Source organism: Camelina sativa, chromosome 19 (genome assembly GCF_030686135.1).
Source record: "Camelina sativa cultivar CO46 ecotype springtype chromosome 19, ASM3068613v1".
In the NCBI taxonomy this organism is placed as follows: domain Eukaryota; kingdom Viridiplantae; phylum Streptophyta; class Magnoliopsida; order Brassicales; family Brassicaceae; genus Camelina; species Camelina sativa.
The window spans coordinates 1,977,008-1,997,727 of record NC_141898.1 but is presented as its reverse complement, the minus strand read 5'-3'; the positions used below and the strand labels follow the sequence as shown (position 1 = coordinate 1,997,727).

General features: G+C 35.1%; 4 protein-coding genes across 4 annotated transcripts; 2 read left to right on the top strand and 2 right to left on the bottom strand.

Annotated features, from left to right (window-relative positions):
- Positions 1 to 5,478: 5,478 nt before the first annotated feature.
- Positions 5,479 to 9,189, bottom strand: LOC104764155 (sugar transporter ERD6-like 8). The gene is made up of 18 exons (XM_010487615.3): positions 8,926 to 9,189; positions 8,617 to 8,791; positions 8,445 to 8,507; positions 8,254 to 8,343; positions 8,047 to 8,106; positions 7,864 to 7,929; positions 7,669 to 7,734; positions 7,362 to 7,437; positions 7,181 to 7,245; positions 6,999 to 7,091; positions 6,828 to 6,908; positions 6,660 to 6,744; positions 6,446 to 6,555; positions 6,297 to 6,356; positions 6,131 to 6,184; positions 5,994 to 6,053; positions 5,792 to 5,906; positions 5,479 to 5,699 (listed from the first exon to the last, which is right to left on the bottom strand). Exons 2-18 carry the CDS (start codon positions 8,773 to 8,775, stop codon positions 5,587 to 5,589), a joined length of 1,416 nt encoding a protein of 471 aa, XP_010485917.1. The 5' UTR covers positions 8,776 to 8,791; positions 8,926 to 9,189; the 3' UTR covers positions 5,479 to 5,586.
- A 1,444-nt stretch (positions 9,190 to 10,633) lies between these two features.
- Positions 10,634 to 13,446, top strand: LOC104764154 (receptor-like cytosolic serine/threonine-protein kinase RBK2). The gene is made up of 8 exons (XM_010487614.2): positions 10,634 to 10,912; positions 11,159 to 11,271; positions 11,392 to 11,826; positions 11,935 to 12,186; positions 12,260 to 12,497; positions 12,583 to 12,718; positions 12,842 to 12,991; positions 13,235 to 13,446. Exons 1-8 carry the CDS (start codon positions 10,860 to 10,862, stop codon positions 13,403 to 13,405), a joined length of 1,548 nt encoding a protein of 515 aa, XP_010485916.1. The 5' UTR covers positions 10,634 to 10,859; the 3' UTR covers positions 13,406 to 13,446.
- A 239-nt stretch (positions 13,447 to 13,685) lies between these two features.
- On the top strand, positions 13,686 to 15,874 carry LOC104764153 (uncharacterized). Its single transcript, XM_010487613.3, has one exon. The coding sequence runs from the start codon at positions 13,825 to 13,827 to the stop codon at positions 15,703 to 15,705; it is 1,881 nt and encodes a 626-aa protein (XP_010485915.1). The 5' UTR covers positions 13,686 to 13,824; the 3' UTR covers positions 15,706 to 15,874.
- Positions 15,875 to 16,413: 539 nt separating this feature from the next.
- On the bottom strand, positions 16,414 to 19,075 carry LOC104764151 (gibberellin receptor GID1A). Its single transcript, XM_087503044.1, has 2 exons — positions 18,558 to 19,075; positions 16,414 to 17,916 (listed from the first exon to the last, which is right to left on the bottom strand). Exons 1-2 carry the CDS (start codon positions 18,594 to 18,596, stop codon positions 16,921 to 16,923), a joined length of 1,035 nt encoding a protein of 344 aa, XP_087359170.1. The 5' UTR covers positions 18,597 to 19,075; the 3' UTR covers positions 16,414 to 16,920.
- Positions 19,076 to 20,720: the final 1,645 nt, after the last annotated feature.

The following is a 20,720-nucleotide window of genomic DNA, read 5'->3' as shown; positions in this document are numbered from 1 at the left end:
ATTCCGATCGTTTTATAATTGCTAGACTGTTTGACAAGAAAAAAAAAAAAAAGACTAATCCCTGATAGAAAGTCATAAATTAAAGAAAAAAAACTTAGCTAGATTGCTCATCATGTTTATGCAATAACATGTGAAAAAAACATTATTATGCTAAAGTAAAAAATAAAAAATAAACTGTAAATGACAGTTGGAAAGTACAGTTTGCTTGTATTGCTAGATTAATTAGATCACATATTTAAATCAGCGAGGTTATTCAAAAAAAAAAAATCAGAAGTCTTATCAGGAATTGAATGTTTTTATTTCAAGTAGGCTTTTAATAATTTCGTCCAAAATTGAGAACACAGATACTGGGATGTTATTTGCTCTAATACTTAATTAATGCGAAGCATAAAATGACCAGTTTGCCAATCTATTTGATGGAGTATTTAATTATCTAGTTCCGCAACTTCATCGACGCTCATCTTCCTATTGGTGGTTCGACTTTGTTAATTAGATTTAATAGATCTAAATTGAACAAGTCTTCTAACATTTAAGTCCTCGATACAATTCTTTCGTGGTGTGTTCCAAGGTCACATGTGGATCACGTCTATATAGCCTCTTCTAAATCATTAGTTATTTAATGATCCATAAGAGGAGGCATTTCCTTTTTTAACACATCACAGTTGTGATTTTTTTTTTTTTTTTTTTTTTTAATTTCGCGAAAATAAACAACCGCTGATATGTTTTGGACTTACAGTACTATTACAGTACTATGCAAATATATACTCCCTCCATTTCAAAATATATGATGTTTTAACTAAAGCACGCAGATTAAGAAGTTTTACTTTTAACAAGTTCAACCAATCAGAAATAATACTAAATTAATCTAAAAGTTGCATAGAAACTTGAAACCATCCTATATTATGAAACAATAAATTTCTCTAAAACATTTTATATTTTGAAACGGAGGGAGTATTATCAAGAAAAAGGATTCGCTTATGGCAAGTTTTCTATTTAATATTTTAAAATAAGAATGAGTTTACATTGAAAGGCTAACTGTTTATGCTGATATTACATTCATGCATGGTTTTTACACTACAAGAAAATAGGTCGTTTTCCTACAACGTTTCCTACGAATATTTTGGAAAGAGTATTTTCCTTCGTAAAACCTGCTAACTTTTGACGGAAAAAAGAGGTGGAAGGAAAATAGAAAAGAAAAAACCTTCACAAAAAGAAAAAAGAAAAGCGAAGGAAATTACCTTCGAAAATCCATCGAAATATATTTTCGAAAGAAAAGTAGAAAGTAAATTGCAAGAAAAGGGAAGGATAAATAGGAGAAGGAATTAGGAAGGGGTAATTGTTATCATTTTCCTTCGAAACATATTTCGTAGGGTAATCCGAAGGAAAACAGAAGGTATAAAATAGGAAAAATAAGTCGAAGAAAATTCGAAAGAAAATACCCTTCGACTTTCCTTCGAATTATTAGTGGTATGAAAAGTCGTAGGGAATTGAAAGATAATATCAAAATAGGAACTTGATATTTTGTTACTTCAGTAAAAACGTCAAACAGGTTGGAGAGTTTGATGAAGAGTTTGATTCTGCTTGATCTGATTCAGACTAAACAAAGTAAGCGTCAATAATTTTTTATATTTTAAAAGCATAAATTGGTTAATTTAATTGAAGCTTTTTAATTCTTATAAGAAAACTGAAATTAGAAAATAAACTTAAAATTTATCTTTCTATATAAATAATACTGGAAATAGAAAAAGTATTTGCAACAGAAATATTATCAATAAATTTATTTAAAAATACAAAATTATTTATGAAAATATGATTATTAAAAAAAAACATAATTTTATAAACCAGGAATTTGTACTTAGGCATGTAATATTATTTGAAATTGGGCATTTACTCAACCTTATTCTGTACTGGGCTTTAGCAGAATTGTTTTGTTAATGGGCTTGAAACCTCATTACAAACTCCTTCTAGGTGAAAAAATCTTAGAAACAACTCCACGCAGAATTTTCACCCCTTTCACCTCTCACTTACAGACGAAGAGATCAGCCGTTGGATCTGCTTCATCTTCTGTGTCTTTTTCACCGATTCTTTATGGACGACGATCTCTCTCAACTCTTAACCGTCGGATCCTTCTATTTCTTCTCATGTCTAAGCGGAAAGGATCGAGTCAAAGGATGACTGACAATTCTTCGTGGTCTCCGCTTGTATCGCCACAATTTTCGGTATGTATTTGTACTCAAAAACTTGGAAAGCCATTGTAATTTTTTAATTTTTTACGATTCGTAATTTCGGTTAATTCTTGTTTTCTCTGGATTTTTATGTTAGGTTTTGCAACTGATATCAATTTAATTATTTTACCAAATGTATTATTTTTCCTTCTAGGGGCAAGGCATTCATTTATATAGATTCAGTAGTGTTCTATCTCTATTCGATAAGTATAGTCATTCATGTAACTCCACGAAGGCTAAATAATATTCAGTTACAACTAGGAAGAATCAAAATAAAAAAATAGGATTCTAAACAGGAATAGATACTGCTCTTTCTAGAACGCTAGCTATGTGTCCAAAATGGTATCTTCTTGCTCTCATGTTCTTTGAATCGGTTTATAGAAGTAGTTGTTAATTTGGGTGGTCCATTGACATGGTCTGCCATACATGTTCTTGGTATCGCTTCTTGTTCTTGCGTTTGCAAAGCATACAATACTCTCTTTTTTTTTGAACTTAATCAATTCATCTTACATGTTCTGTTTTTTGAGTGTTATGTTTTTTTTTCAGGAACATACTCGGCAAAACTATGAACGTTTCATGGCAGATCCTAAAGATCCGGTAAGATAACAAAGCAGATCCTAAAGATGCTAAAATCTGATCTCCCAAAGCCATATCCAACATATCGATCTCTCCCACTTGAAATTAAAAAACGTTGGTTCAGAGCCTTTGCGGTAAATAACTCCTTTCTGTGTATGATGTTTTAAAGTAATCTATAACTGGTTAGTGGTTTCTAATTTGTCTTCATTCGGTCATCTACATGCAGCAAGAGTTCAACTGGGACCCCAACATCACAGAGTATGTTCGCACACACTACAACAAGCAAGCCAAAGCATCTTTCAAAGCAAATGTTCGTGAGTGGAAGAAAACATGGAAGGACAAAGGTCCTGAGAACTTACCGGATTGGATGAAGGCAAAGAAAAGTCTATTTGATGGTTACATCAGGATGTGGACAAATAAGAAAACCATAGGGATTGCTGCCCAAAACTCTACCAATCGGGGAAGTACAAGAGGTGGTTTAGGGGTGGCTAAACACAACAATGGTGCAAAAACATATGAACGACGTTGGGATGAGATAGTAAGTAGTTCTATTACTCAGCTCTATGTTTGTTTCTTACGCCAATTGTGTTCTGTCTGTAATTGTAGTTGTTTCTGTTTTTCTCAGACAATTGAGCTAGGAACAGAGCCTAATATGATTCATTTCATGGAACAAACACACTTAGACAAAAAGACCAGAACCATTAGCGATATGAAGACAAAACACTATCTTGATATGGCTTCTAGTCAGGTGGAGCTCATCCAATCTCAACGGCAACCTGATGGTGATGCTTCGCTTCAAACAAATCCTCTTACACGAGAGGAGATTAACTCTATTATGCGTGGTGTAAGTTACTCTTACACAAAAAAAATTTAACTCTTGCATTTTCAGATTATGCTAAGCTTCTACAATCTCTTTCATTGGCCAATGAGATTAATTTACATGTCTTGGTTTTATCTTACAGATTGTTCCGAAGGTTAGAGGAAAACGTTATGGGTTTGGTAACCTTCTTGACGATGAATGCCCGTCTTCCTCTTCAGCTCCACGACAGATTCCTAAATTACAAGAGGAGATTCAAACTTTGAAGGCTAGAGAACTGGAGAAGGACGCTCAGACCAAGTATCTCATGGAGTGCAACAAACTCCTTGTAGGTCGGTTTCCTGATCTACAACCACCTGGCTGCCCGGTGACACCAACCGTCGAAGACGATGATGACGCAACACAACCTTAGAAGCAGGTCTCCAGGCAAGAAGTTTTTTGGTAGTTGATTTTCAACTGAAGATGTAAAATTGTATGGATTGAAACTATTTTTGGTACTGTTTTTGGATTTAATGAAATATGTATTCCTTCTATTGTTTATAAATTAAATTAAAAAAGCAAAATATTTTGGGAACAAAAAAATAATTAATTTGGGGTCTGATATACGAAAGTAGATTTAATTTGGGGTTTGATCTAGGAAAATAGAATGATGTTTTTGAAGGAAAATAGAATTAAATTTTTGAAATAATGTGGTTAATGATTCGAAGGAAAATTGAAAGGTAATAATAGAAGGGAAATTGTGAGAAACTTTCGTAGGAAAACGAAAGAAAACTATTAGAAGGAAACATTGAAGGAATCAATTTCCTTCAAATATATCGAAGGTAAATGGACGATGCTACCTTTCACTCTTCTTGCGTTTTTCCTACGAAATTTCCTTCAAACACAGATTTGAAGGAAATTGGAAAGATTTTTTCTTCCAAATTCGCACAAATTTCAATTATCTTCGGGCTATTAACTCCTTCGTTTTTGGTAGGTAAACGGTAACAAATAACAGTTTTCTTCTAAATTCCGTTTATTTCCGCGGTAGGAATTCAAACAATTTCTTGTAGTGTTAGTAATTGGTGATGTGGACAAATTCATTTTAAAAAAAATATATCTCTCAACTGTTTAATGTGGTGGTGCAATATCTAAAACGTACTCTCAATCTGCATATCACATATTTCTGAGAGAGATTAAAGTGTAGTTGATCCAAATTTGTCAATAACAAATTCTAAAAAAATATTATTACGATACTAGTATGACAACTATTCAACGTGATAAACCCTAAAAATTATAATACGAATATATACAGGCCCTAATAACACCTTGCATCTGTACTAATAGGTAAACGTAAGAACGGTGACCAGTGACCACCCGACCACGAAGAAATTTATTGGTACTAAAAGTAAACGTAAGAATGAAATGTAGGATAAAAAAATTCAGTTGATAAAAAGAAGACAAAAACAAACAAATAAGAATTAAAATATGGCCACGAATTTGTCGCGGTGGTTGATCATGTCAATAGATTCAATACTCTAGCAGCTACTTTACGCGTTTTCTTTCTTATTTTAATTTAACTTAAGTGGATGTTACATATTGGCAGTTTAACGTTTTTTTAATCATAATGTGTAAAGCGAAAGATTATATATTAATAGACGAAACCGTGATAACACAATACTCGTTTTAGTCTACACTCAATCTTTTAATCAAACTACCTAAATTCCAAAAACATTCAAAATGGAGCCTGTTAGGTCCTTCTTCTTTTATCTTTTTAAATTGTAAGCATTGACTTTGATCAGGAAAACCTTTTACCAAAGAACGAAACATGCCCATTCCAATTGATCACTAGTGAACTTGTTAAATTTATATGCAGAGCTTCGGTTAACAAACAAGAAAGTTCAGTTATATTTAAAAATATATGGCATGCATTTGCAACTTTTGCATGTAGATATTTGTTACTTATATAAAGAAAAAACATTAATTGTAGAATTACATCATCATTGCTTGAATCTCTTCCAAGGTTCTGCCTTTGGTTTCAGGAACAAGTTTTGCTATGAAGATAATAGCTAATACACATACCCCACCATACACATAGAATGCACCTGAAAACAATTAAATATATATATGGTCAACACTATTCATTTGTTGTTTGTTAATTTACCTTAGTTATGTAAATAAAAGAAAAAAGTAATACCATGAGGGCTCCAAATCATGAGAAAGTTGAACGTGAAGGAAACAAACCAAGAACTTAACCAATTTACCACAGTGACAAGTCCTCCAGCAGTTCCTTTGAGATTTATTGGAAATATCTGCATTTTTTAATAAGTTATAAGGTTAATGTCAAGAATATTTATCGAATGTGAATATGTGAACATTCTATATTGTTTAAAAATTACCTCAGACATTATAACCCATGGGATTGCACCCATTCCAATCGAGAATGAACCGATATAAACCTGAAAATTGAATTTCTTGATCAAACTAGCAAGGATTAAACCGGATGTTAAAACCAATAATTGGGTTCATTGCTTACCAAGACACCGGTAACTGCAAGGGCCGGGATGAGATCAAGTGCTAAACCATGGGCCTGATTAATTAACATTAAAACCAAAGTCATTGTGGTTATATAATCTATACGTCCTTATTTCCTAATTACCTCAAACGACTCTACCTAAGCTTAATATTTTGATTGAACCGACCTTCAAAAGAAATGAATTTCCGATGAGCAAACATCCAATCAACATCCCAACAGCTGATGCCTGCAATGTACAACCGACATTGTCAGACCGGACAATCTAAACCGGTATTTTGCGGTTTATTGGAAACCCAAGCTAAGTAAGAACCATACCAAAAGAAGTGGCCTTCTTCCAAGCCTATCGATTAGCAATGTTGCACCGAGTGCTGTTAGAACAACTTGTTCGATCGAGTACAAAATGCTTCCAAGAGTTGGGGATGCTCCTGGTATTACCAAAACCGGAACATAACAAACCGATGAATATTGGTCTAAGATAAAAAACAATGATAGTGTTCAACTTTTTGCTAGATCTTGTTCGAATTATAACCTGCTGATACGAATATTTGTTGTGCGTAAAATATAACACCATTTATTCCGACGCACTGCTGGAAAACCATCAAACCAACTCCCACCTGATACAATACAACCATAAGACTAAACCAAATATAACAGAGAAACATAATTACCGTCAGTTATTGGAATTGAAGATTCTTACAATCACAAATCGAATGTTCTTTTTGTCAACAAGGTCCCATAGTGTGGTTTTTGGGAGGTGGGCCAGAGTCGCCAAGTACTCCTATAAACCGGAATCCAAATATTAGAAATGTCATGTGACGTACCAAACCGGTTTCTTATTTCGACTTTTCTGGTTTAATTGAGTTGGTACCTTGATATCTTCGGCTTCTCTTGTGATATTGGCGTGAGGACCTCTCAGTTTCTGCAACGCAATTTTAAAATCGTAGTGGCGGCCAACCATTTCCTTTAAACACGAAACGCGTCCGAGTTACGTCGGTTAGTTTCCAGCCATAGGTTCTAAACCGAAATTCATATATGGAGCTTTGATCTTACCAGCCATCTAGGTGATTCAGGGATGAACCAAGTCCCAAAGAATAGAACCACGCACGGTGCGACGCCTGAAATTGGTTGATTAAACCTGGTTAATTTTGTTATAACCAAATGAAATTTACTACCATAGTTACTAAACCAATACCAAATGTTTCCGGTTAAGCTACCGCACAGACAAATTTACCGGTTAATGCAAGAGTTCTCCAGTTTACGACAGCGCCTATGAGGAACATAGAAGCCAATCCGATAACAAGAAAGAGCTGCAACATTAACAATATTACTAATCAAAAAAATATTTTCCAATATAGTTATGTTTTGTTTATTAAAATTAAAAATAATTGAAACAGCTCAAGTACTATTATGATTTTCTACCACAAATAAACCCTTTTTTCACAAGCTTGAAATTCTAATACACAAAACATTTGCTAGTTCATATTGAATATGACTATGTTGTAACCATCATACATTTCTATGGGATCATATAAAATCACCTGGTTAAGCGTCGCTAATGCTCCTCGTAAATTTCTCGGACTGATTTCGGCGATGAAAACCGGTACCTACACAGAAATCAGTGCAAATGTGAGTTTCATGACAAAAAGGCATAATAATATGGCTTTTTATCCATAAGGGTATATAGCTTTGTAACATGTCCTAAGAAAAAAAAAAAGCTTTGTAACATGTCATACCACATAGGAAAGCGTACCACAACCATAACCCGTGAGAAATCTTCCAAAATCCAAAGGTACGTCACCCTTATAACATCGAAAAAATTAAACAACAATATTGAAATCGTTAATTTTCAATATTATTTAAATTTTTTCTTTTTAAGACAAATAGTGAAGAAATTTTTTGCACATAGAAAGAAAAACCTTGGCGAAGTAAATAATAAGCCAACCGATGGCAGAGATCACTGAAGCCAACCTCATGGCCTGTCTCGAAAAACCATGTGAACCAAAAACTATATTAATATATTATGTTTTAGTTTAGAAAATATGATTGTGACTGAAATATTACAAAATGCAACATATCACAAAATGATTATTGTGTGCTTGTGGAGATGTTTAGCTAAGTTATACCCCTTTGCGACCAATGAAATCGGAGATCTTCCCCGATGTAATGGCGCCGAGCACTGCTCCCACATTCAATATCGATCCGAAAACTGAAAACTAGATTAGCCAAAACACACAAACAAAAATTTGAGAAATATACATACTATATCGCAACACATCTATAAAATGTAGAATACATAATTTATATGCTTAGAAACCTGGGAATATGATAAATCAAGCTCTTCCATAATCCCAAACTGGGTCGGAGCGGAATACCCCACCTATTAAAACAAAAACAACACACACACACACAAAGATTGTCTCGTATCTTGTAAGGGGATTAATTGAAAAAGGTTAAAAGTTAGAGATAGAGTAAAAAAAAAATCTTACGCATGTTCCAAACTCGAAGGAACCACAAACGGCAATGAATGTGCTTAGATAAACCATCCACGAAGCTTCTTCTGAGACGTCAGATTCTTTCTCCGGTAGCAGCAACGGCTCAGATTTTCCGTTCATTTTCTCCATGTCGTCGTCTTTTCTTCTCGTCATTTTCTTCGCAATTCCCCTTTTCCAAATCAACCGCAACGAATACTTATCAATTTTTATTTGTACGTAGATATAAGATGTGTAACAACTTTTTCGCTATGTGAATCTGTTCAAGAAAAAAAAAAAAGGAAAAATAGAATTTGGATAACTTACCGGAGGAGATGGAGAAGGCACCGTGTTTTTAGATCTCAAAACTCTTGATATGTTTTGAGTTTATTGATATATATATATATATATATATATATATATATATATATGTCTATATTTATCTCTCTGTAAACCAACACATGTATGTATGTATGTATATATATATATATTGTAGAGCATAAACGATAGCTAGGCTGGCTTAGTTAAAACCCATGCATGATGATTTTGGACGAATTAGACAATTTGAACTAATTTATTCTAGATACTACTATAAAAGTCCGATGCATTAGCAATTATAAATTGTTGAGTGACTCAACAATTACCAGCATCTATATAATCCAAAGTAGTAATTACCAGCATCTATATAATCTACTAATTTACATATTGCACGGTAATAAATATTATTTTTACAATTGATATTCAATAATATTTTCTTTTCCTCAAAATATTCACAAATGATACAATGTTACATCATGCAGTGTGTGACTAGATTGGTAATATGCATGCTTTGTTATCATTGCTATTTCTTTTTGGTGATGGTTTATGACATATTGACATACACAATGACGTGTAATTGACTCAAAGATTTGATCCGTTACGACCCTTGTTTCCCGCGGATCCGATGCTCTTTTTGGACTTTGGTCTTTCCCCCCAGCTGTGATATATAGTATCCAGTAAAGCTTTATACAAATTAGTATACCTGCAGATTGTGAAATGGTTAACGAATGGGTCTATAAATTCAACCTCTTCAAACTATAAGTCTATAACTGCAGATTGTGAAATAGTAATCCCCCCCCAGTCTATAACCTCTTTTGTCGGCTCAGTTGAACTGAATATGTTGGAACCCAGTGCTAGCGAAATAAATTATTTAACCATCGTTATAGAACGTAGGGTATTTGATTTGATAAAACAGAACAGTACGTCAGTACCTAACAAGATGTTCATAATGATCGATGTCCCCCATCTTACACAACAATTAAGTATTGAACAATCATTTCAATTATTCATTTCAATCATCATTGTGATGACAACTTTAACCATCTAAAACTTAACTAAGATAACCCTTGAAATAATAGTTAGGAATCAAGAAAAAACAAAGAAAACCCATCAATATCTCAGAAAAAAAAAATCATATAATTGGGTTCAAAGCAATAAAGTCAATGCAGGTTTTAATGCAGGCTTTCTGCATCATATACACGCACAAAAATTATCCTATTTATAAGAAACCACAAAACGAGTAATTTTTATTACTTGAAAAAAACAGAATAGGTGTTATTTTCATCGTTTGTCCCAAATAAAAAAGTATTATTTTCATCCTCATCACAATATATACTTTTTTTTTATGGATCAAGTATCACAAACATATATACAAGAATGTAAAATACTTGGATAGATTTACTTGGGTTTCCTTTACTTTTAGTTAATAACTAAAAAGTACAAATCCCTTGATTATGAATCTATGATCAACCAGATAAAGAAACTATGAAAATCTTTTCATCTTTAAAAGACTCTAAATTAGGGGATACCATAGGACTTAGGATAACGAGACGACATACAAATCGAGTTCTACGGACCCTTTTCGCAATAAATGAAGCTAAGAGAAGTGTCGATTCAATCCAAAGAGAGAAAATCAAAAGGTATTGCTAAATATAGGATTTAGTCATATTAGAGTCTAATTAATAGCTTAACAAACAAAAAAACTAGTAGATCTACCATTGGTAAACGAAAGAAACAATTAAATTAGTAATCAAATTTTTAAACACAAAGACAAAACCTTTTCTTTCGGATGTCTCGAGACGAACACCAAAGTTCAAAAACTTCTTTCTATTTTTCTTTTTGGAAACAAACTTCTTTCTATTTCTTTTCCATGTTCCTCTGTCTTTGGTTCTTTTAGGTTTATGAGAAAATCTTAAAAGTTTCAAAGAAAATAAAACTTTGTCATGGCGGTAGACCAAAGCAAGGAAGCTTCTCCCTTGTGTTGTGCTCTTCCAATGTAAATTATTCATACCAAATAAATTATTTTTCTATGTTTTCTTATGTTTGTTCTCATATTTGATAAAGTTCTCTCTGTAGACATGATATGAATGTCTGAAAGTTTGGAATTTTATCTATTGTTCTGCTACTTTTTCAATGAAACTTCATAAATGTTTAAGCATATTAAAGAACTTTCCCAACTATTTTCTCTCACTTCCCTGGACAATTTACTTATTGTTCTTCTATTCCGAATCTTGGGAGGCAGGTACAACTCTAAATATTCAAGTTATGTCACTGAAGAAGATTACAACGACGTGAACCATACGACAAAACACAAAAGAACCAACGCTTTTCTCATGAATTCTGCTTCAGCTCACGGTAACATCCAGCTCCTCTGTTTCATGCTCTGTTCTCCTTGTCCTATGTTTTCTCATGCATTGCTTGTAGATCACGAAAACCTATCTTCTTCCAACGTTTTCTCTCTTATTCTCCTCTCAGATCTAAGATGTCTAGAGGTAGAGAAAGAAAAGCAAGACCCTAAATCACCGAGAGGAGCCCTCGAAGCCTGCTTAACCCGATGCTCAATCTCTTCCTCCTCATCTTCCTCTGATGATCCTCCTCCTCCAAACAGAGAAGCTAGCGATAAGAACAACACAGACGCAGATGCAGATGCAGACGCAAACGTACGGTGCATTAATCACAGAGCATCTTCTAACTGGGGAAAGTTCTTCAAGCTATGGAAACGCAGATCCATGAAACGCCTCTCTTCCTTTCCTCCTTTGAGCGGCGCTGCCCCATCTATCTCCAAACGCAACAAAAGCGCAGATCCACATATCAATGGTTTGATCCTTCACGACATCTACAATTTCCAATCATCTCTTCACAACTTCTCAATCTCTGACATCGAAATCGCAACTGACTATTTCAATCCCGGTATCTGAGTTATATATACATACTCTGTTTTACTTTTACTATAAAGAACTGTTTGGGTGCTTCTCTGTGACAGTGATTGAAAAAGATGCTTCTACTAAATGTTTGCAGAAAACATTATCGGAAGAGGTGGTTATGCGGAGGTGTACCAAGGAATTTTACCAGAAGGGAAGCTAATTGCTGTGAAACGTTTGACGAAAGGCACACCGGACGAGCAAACAGCCGAGTTTTTGTCGGAACTTGGTATAATAGCTCATGTTGATCATCCTAACACAGCCAAATTCATCGGTTGTTGTATCGAGGGTGGAATGCATCTCGTTTTCCGGCTATCTCCTCTTGGAAGCCTAGGCTCTCTCCTCCATGGTTCGTATGTCCACCCCTAAACTTAAACGAATAGATCTGACTTTTAAACTTATCAGTTCTAAACGTATCTCAGGACCATCAAAAGATAAGCTGACTTGGAGCAGACGTTACAAGGTGGCGTTAGGAACAGCAGATGGACTAATGTATCTTCATGAGAGTTGTCAAAGACGAATCATTCATCGAGACATCAAAGCCGATAACATTCTTCTCACCGAAGATTTTCAACCGCAAATTTGTGATTTTGGGTTAGCCAAATGGCTTCCCAAGCAATTGACGCACCATAACGTATCCAAATTCGAGGGAACATTCGGGTAACTATTTGAAACTTTTAGCAAAACATTTATGGGTTTTGTTTTGTAGTTCAATGAAGAATTTGGTTTCGACAATGTTTTATAGGTACTTTGCACCAGAATATTTCATGCACGGAATTGTCGACGAGAAGACTGATGTTTTTGCCTTTGGAGTTCTCCTCCTCGAGCTCATAACCGGTCATCCTGCTCTTGACGAGTCTCAGCAGAGCCTAGTCTTATGGGTGAGTATGAAGACCGGTTTGAAATTTGAGACTAAACCGTACCGGTTCACAGTCAATTCGACATTCCTTTTTATCAGTCTGGTACGATTTATATATGTTTCATTTTCTCTTATATGGTCACAGGCTAAGCCATTGCTAGACAAAAAAGCGATAAGAGAACTGGTGGATCCATCGCTTGGAGATGAGTATAACCGAGAAGAGCTAATCCGGTTAACTTCCACGGCTTCTTTATGCATCGAGCAGTCTTCTCTTCTACGACCCAGGATGAGCCAGGTACAATTTAAATCCATTCCGGTTTAGGTTTAAAAGTGGTAAAGAAACAAATGTCAAATTCTTGTAGTCTTGTAGAGCACGGTTTGGTTTCCGGTTCTGAATCTACGGTACCAACATAATCTACTTGTCCCTTGTGTGATTAGCTTAACGGCTTAGTCCAGTCTAAAGTCTAAACGTCATCTAGATGCTGACCGTTTTGAATCTGGTTTAATCGGTTAAATTACTTTTGACATGAGTATTCAGGTTGTGGAGTTATTACTAGGTCAAGAAGGTGTCGTGATGACTCCAAGAGAAGCCAAGAGAAAAATGATGCAACGAACGTATTCTGAAGAATCATTAGATAGTGTAGAATATAACTCAACTAAGCACTTGAGAGATCTTGATCGCATTCGTGAGATTGCTTTAGCTTCTTAAAATTCAACAAGAATACTTAATAATACTATTCTTGTTTTGTTTTTTTTTTATCATTGGAGAATGTAAATTATGAAAAAACTTACAAAAAAAAAAAAAAAAAAGAAAAAGAAAAAGACTAGAAACGATTACTAAAAAACTAAAATCATATGGTTTTTGATTACGATTGAACCGAGACGATTAATATCACGAGGGAGTCACGTGCAACTTTACGAAAAATATCGAGAATCAGAGAAGACCGATGATGATAAGATAAGATAATTAATACCTTCAAAATCTGGGCCATGAATTTTGAATTTTGCAAACTTACCCCCAAAAGAAAAAAAAACGTTTCGTCTCTCTCAAAACGAGTTTGAGTCTGACCATCGAAATCCCCAAAAACCCTAATCTCCGCCACCACTTTCGAGAATCCGCAGAAACCAATGGCTAAGAAGAAAGCGTCGCGTAACAGTAACGAAACCGCTACTAATGATAACCAGAAAGCACACGAGGCTGACAAGAAAGCCACGGCGCTCAGTCGTCAGTCTTCCATGGAAGAACACGATTCTTCCGAGGAGAGGTTCCAGAACTTGAAGTCTCTCAACGAGATGCTTCTCAAACAGGCTATGGAGAAGAGAAATCAGATCGATTCGCTCGTTCACGCCAAGGACGAGTTGGAGACCGAGTTGGCTCGTTTCGCGTCGGAGAAAACGGGTTTGCGTGGCGAGTTGGATCAGGTGAGTGATGAGAATTTCGGGTTGAAGATTGAGTTGGGTTTGGTTGTTGATTTTGTTGAGAGCCGGTTTAGAGAGATGGGTGTTGGAGTTGAGAGGTTGATGAGGGATGGAGAGAGCGAGATTAGGGTTTTGAAAGGGGAAAGAAATGAGCTTATGGGTAAGGTTGAGATGGAGAAAGAAGAGTTGGGGAAGGTCTGTGATGAGAGGGACTTTATCAAGAACCGGTTTGATTCACAGAGTGAGGAAGCAAATCGTTTGAAGGAATGTGTGGTTCGGTTGGAGGAGAAAGAATCCGATTTGGAGATTGTGATTGGGAAATTGAAATCAGAAAACGATAAGTTGGTGAAGGAGAGGGAGGTGAGGGAAGAGTTGATCGAAGCGGTAAACAAGGAGAAGATTGGTTTGGAGAAGACAATTGAGGATGGGAAGAAGGAGATTGATGGACTGAAGAGTGAGATCAAAGCGCTATTGAGTGAAAAGAATGAGATGGAGAGTGTAAAGATTGAACAGAAAGGGGAAATCTTGGAGTTGGAGAAAAAGCTAGACAAGCTGAATGAGACTGTGCAGAGTTTGACAAAGGAAGAGAGGATTTTGAAGGATCTAGTTATCAGGTTGGAGAAGGATCTTGATGAGTCTATGGAGAAAGAGAGAAGAATGATTGTGGAAATTGATGCTTTAGGGAAAGAGAAGACTGTCAAGGTATCTGAGCTTGAGAGGTTAGTGGAGGAGAATAATTCAGTAGAGAAACAGATGGAGATGGTCAATATGCAGTCATCTGATAAGGAGAAGTTGATTGACCAGTTGTCTAGGGAGAAGATTGAGCTTGAGGAGCGTGTTTTTAGTCGGGAGGCAAAGCTTGTTGAGCTGAATCAAAAAGCTGATGAGCTAACGCATGTTGTTGCTGTGCTGCAAAAGGATTGTGATGTTCAAACCAAATCTAACGATGAGCTTATCTGCAAAGTTGGTCAGCTAAATGATGCAATTGTGGAAGTTGAGCTCAAGAAAAAAGAAGCTGATAAGGCACTTGAGGAGGAGAAGAGACATGGAAAGGATCTTAAGGCAAAGGTTTTAAAATCAGAGAGGATGACTGAAACAACTTTAGAAGAGCTTGGGAAAATTAAGATTGAGCGCGAGAGGTTGTGTACAGTGAAGAATGATTTGGAGAGTCAGTCTGAATCACTGAAAACCGAAAAGGCTATACTTGAAAAGGAGCTTGTACAGCTCAAAAAAGCTTTGGATGCTCTGAAAGCAAAACTAGAATCCGCTGAAATAGATGCAAAACGCAGCTTTGTGATGGTAAAGAGTGCTGCATCTATGGTGTCTCAATTAGAGAACCAAGAAGATAGATTGATTAGCGAGCAACAGAAGCGAGAAAATGGAACAAAATCATATGCTGTGGAGCTTGAGTCGATAGAGAAAGCGTTCAAAAACAAAGAGGACATGATCGAGGAAATGAAGAAAGAAGCTGAGATCATGAAGCAATCAACGGAAGAGGCACACAAGAAGCAGAACTTCTGGACTCTCGTTTCTGCAGTAACTACAGTTTTTGCTGCTGCATCTTTTGCCTATACCGCTAGGACTCGTTAAACCGTCTCAGAATGGTTTTGCCACTTAACCACTATCATGAGTCATGACATTTATCACATTTACGAGTTTAGTCTGAGTATCATGTGAGCTTTTTACTCATACCTTGCAAATAATGTTGTTTTAGGTCTCAGCAACTATAATATGGAATATAATGTTTCTCCCTGAGATATATATCTGTGCATCCATTGATTTTCCTTATCTTGTTTTTGGACTTGTGAGCTGGCCTCTGTCTCTGATTAACCAAGCAAAAGTCTGGAGTTTAGACTGAAGAGACTTTTGGGTTCTGATGGAAGTTTTCAAGAACAAGAGGTTGAAGATTCCATGAAAATACACCGATTTGTAAAATGTACAAGGATTATGTTAATAGTTCATAATCCAAAGGCAAGTATATTCTTCATGTAGTGTTCTCTTTTGTGAAAACAGTTTGCATCAATTTCTATATATGGTCTTAAATTAAGGTGGACACCACTTCTGTACATTTTGTTTCGTTTATTGTCTTATTGGGCAAAACTATTTGCTCTCGTTTTTCTTGTTTCCTCAAGCTTTAGCTGTTTCTCATCATTGCACAAAAGATTCCTCACATGTAGAAACAAAAATCCTTCTATAGTTTTTTTGCTTTTTGAAACACAGAATTATTCTTTGTTTTTTTTTCGACGTTAAAGTTGTTGAATGAACAATATAACATTTAGAAGTGAAATAAACTAAGGGTTAGTAAAACACTCACTCGTATTTAACAGCATTTATACATGCACTGCTTCTTTTTGTAAAAACAATAGAGTACAACCAAAAAAAAGAGCAACAAAATACAATACAAACCCTAAATTTACCAAATTCACTACAATTTTTGTATATAAACATTACATTCTTGAAGTATATATAGTTACTTACCACTCCCATGCTGAGAAATCAGCTTTTAGTTAAGATAAAAGGCTAAAGACTAAAAGCTAAAAAGCCAAACATTACAGACGAAAAGAAAAAGGAGAAAATATAGTACTTGCTCTGTTCCTTTTTCAAGTCTTCCGAACGATTCGCTGTTCTTCTACAAGCTTCAACGTTTCATTATCCAGCGTTTTAAAACAGTCACAAACCTCCCACACACTTAGATACTAAACAGTAAAACAAAACTAACCGAGAGAGCATCTCACCTGTTTGTTAGTTTGAAAGACCTCTTGGCTCTGTTAAAATAGAGCTCATTTCTTTATCCCCGCGTTAACATCACTCTGCGTTTACAAACGCAGAAATCTCATCCATAACATTATGGAAATGATTGTTATTAGGCAAGAGGTAGAACCCAATCGTAGCGTTCTCTAAATGCATAAGCTGAACCTCTTGACCCGCTTTCCTGAGTCCTTCCGCGTAAGCCAACTGCCAATCTCGAATCAAATCCAAACCAGCAACAACCACAAGACTCTTTGGAAAACTCACTCCTTGTAAGCTTTTCCCTCTCGGGCTAAACGGATTACACGCTGGATGCTCTCTATCTTCTCCCTCTGGTAGAAAAGCTTTCCAATACCAATCACGGTCTCTAACCGTCACAAAGTATTTCCCATCCAAGCTTTTCTCAGACTCTGTTCTCTCATTCCCACCAAACATAGGATTCAAAAGAATGTTCCCCAAAACATCGATTCCAGACTCACCCGCTCTCAAAGCCACATTATGAGCGATGTTACCTCCAGAGCTATCACCCGCCAAGAAAACATGAACCTTTGAGTCTTTCTTGGATTTAAGCCAAGATCTCGAGTTAACCCAATTAAGAGCAATCCAACCATCATCATAAGCACAAGGGTAAGGATTCTCCGGTGCACGTCGGTAATTCACAGATACAACAACACATTTGCATACACCAACAAGCCTGCGACAAAGAGTGTCATAGATTGCACTGCTTGCAGAAGAATGAGCAAAGCTACCTCCGTGAAAGAAGAGTATAACAGGGACAACTTCGCCATCGACGGGCCTCTCAAGATCTAGAACACTAGGAGGTCGCTCTTGATCTGCGTAAGCTGGTCTGTAGACTCTGCTTAGAAGGTTGGTCCTGCGATCGATCAGGACATCGAATGAGAAAACACCATCAACTGGATAGGCGTTTGCAGTGACTTTACGGTCTAGATACTCAGCTAAGTGCCGGTTAAAAGTTCCATCGGGGCGACGCAGGATATTGTAAGCTACTTTAAAGTTGGATATTAGAACCCATGTATTGAGAGGAACCACTGTCTGCATCACACAAAAATTGCAGATCATAAGAATCAGATTACTTAAGTCTTAAATCATAGAAATTTCAACCACAGAAAACACCAACAACAACAAGAGAGACCAATGAAAGGACTTAAGCTTATATCATACAGAAACAACAAAAGAGAGTGTTTTGTACTCGATTGAAGCATCAAAAGAGAGTCTTTATCAAACTGTTTGATCTTAACCACTACACAGTATAAACCAAATCGAACAAAGGGTCAGTTTGAAATCGGATAACAGAGTTTGAATCAACAAACACTAAGATTCAGAATCAAACAGAAGAGGACAGAAAAGGCAAAAAGCACAGAGATTATTATGTAAAGACCTCTTAAACAAACAAACAGACGACACGTTTGACGTTTCAATCGAATTGAAGACCTAATAAAGCTTTCAAATTTGAGTTTCTTTTGAAAAAGAACTGATTAACCCAAATCAAACAAAACACCATAAACTATTCTACATAATAATAAGCTTTAAACACACACACATATTAAACAAAAATAAGGCAAAAGCCATGGAAGAACCAAAATTAAACAAGGAAATCGAAAGAGACCCAAGTCAAAATCAGCAACCCAAAAAACATATATAGAAACTTAAAAACAAAAGAAAGCTAAACTTACTCTGCTCTCAATAAGATTCACTTCATTGCTCGCAGCCATTGAAGAAAAGTTCCCTTTTTTGATTTCTTTGTTGTTAACAACTTAATCAAAAACAACACAGAAACACCTAAAACCCAGATCGATTCGCAAAAGTAAGGACGAGAAGCGGAAAAGCTCGTAACTTTTTTTTGTGTGATTAGTGAATTCTGTGGAAATGGGAAAAAAAAAAAACTCCTGCTTCTAAGAAAAAAAATCATATATCATATTTATATTACGCCACCAACGCCAAGAGGTGGAGGATAAGGAATATCTCTGCGTATTTTAGCACAGACAAGAGTGTGTAGCATGTAACGTGCGCGCATAAGTTCGGACGCGTCGACGCATGAGTAGGGGAGGAGGGTGATTAATCCAAAACTATATATATTTATTTTGAAGTGTCACTAACACAAAAGAGAGAATATGTTCTTAGGATAAGAATTGGTATATTCTTCATATCAATATATCATCATCATCATTCATCAAAAGACTATGCGTTATTCCTCTTTTTTTTTTAAGCATAGATCTCACAACTTTTGTATAATGATTAGTTCATGTTTAGTAGTAATATTGAGTAGATCATGTCATGTGTCAATTTTATTTCTAACTTTTTTTATATATATATATTTTTAAAAACTATGGGCCGGCCGGAAGTATATTTTTAAAAGCATATAATAATTTTTGTAGAGTGTATGTCATTGTTGTTGATCAACTCTTTTCCAAATAACAACAAGAATATTAAGCTTAAATAATTATGCCAACTAAAAATTAAATCAGCTCTTTATATTAAAAAGGGTAAGTCTTGTAGTAACTGCCGAAAAAAAACATATGACTATTTTTAGTAATAATACCGATAGCTTTAACTTTTTTTTAACTCAATTATTTATGTCCTATATGGGCTACATACACATAAAAATATCTTAATGGGAAATACTATTACTACGTATGTTGTTGATTCTGTTAATTATATAACTCCACTGAAAGAAGTGTGTCGAGCTAATCAATAAGATATATAATTATGCGAAAGTCCTTAATAAACATGTAGTATATGAAACAAGTATGTTTTTAAAAAAAAATATGAAGACTAAAGAACAAATTGAAAGTGGTTAAGATTAATTGCTGAAATGGCTACCAGGTGTTTTTTTTTTTTTTTTTGGGTTTTAAATCTTCAAAATTGTGTTAAAATGAGTGTCACAATCTCGGTCGTGAAATTTCATCTAGAAAGTATATATTGTCGGTAAAACGTTTATATATGGAAAATAAAAGTAATATGCATGTCGGTAAATCGTTTAGGAAAGTTTTAAAGTAGTGTCGGTAATCTTTTCATACAGTACCTAAGATTGATTATGTTGAGAAGTACAAATATGCTCAAACTACAGTATAGGTAGAACGTAAATATATAATCAAGTTTAATGCTGAAGAACATATAGGGCGGATTTAAAACCAAAAAAAAAAAACATATAGGGCGGATTCCATTGAACGTATAATATGGGTAATTCGAGCTTCGAGGAGACGTGTACGTAGTTCTAACAATATGCTTCTTGATCGATATTAATTTTACTTGGGAGATCTCTATGTAACATTTTTTTGTTTAAGGTAAAATCTCTCTATATAACATATACTTGAAATATTGTGTGTTTAATTGCATGTAAGGGCATACACACGTTTAATATTAATTGTATATGCACTATAATCACAATTGTATAATATTGCGTAAGTACGTAACGTACCAAGCAAAACCTATAGAAATAAGGTATGTGTATATGGAAAATGTTAGCAAAATAAAAAGATAGGGAAGAGGCGTGTGGTTTGTAAAAAGGTTCATACTTCATAGCAAAAACAATACGAGAAAATAAGATTTGGAAGCATTAGAGTTTGGCGGTCAACATCTATGGAGAACAGCTTGGCTTTTTTTTTTTTGTTGTTGTAAAGTTTATATATGAAATAATAAATTAAAAAAATAGTGTTAGTTGTCCTATTAAGGGATTCAAAATGATCACACCTCAGCTGTCGCAATCTTTCTTTAATATTCTTTGTCATTTTGCTATAACCTTTTTTATCTTTTCTTTCCCATCCCCTCAATTTTTGTTTTTATCCATTTATCACCAAAACTATTAACTTCTTTAATAATTAATGAACTTTTGTTTT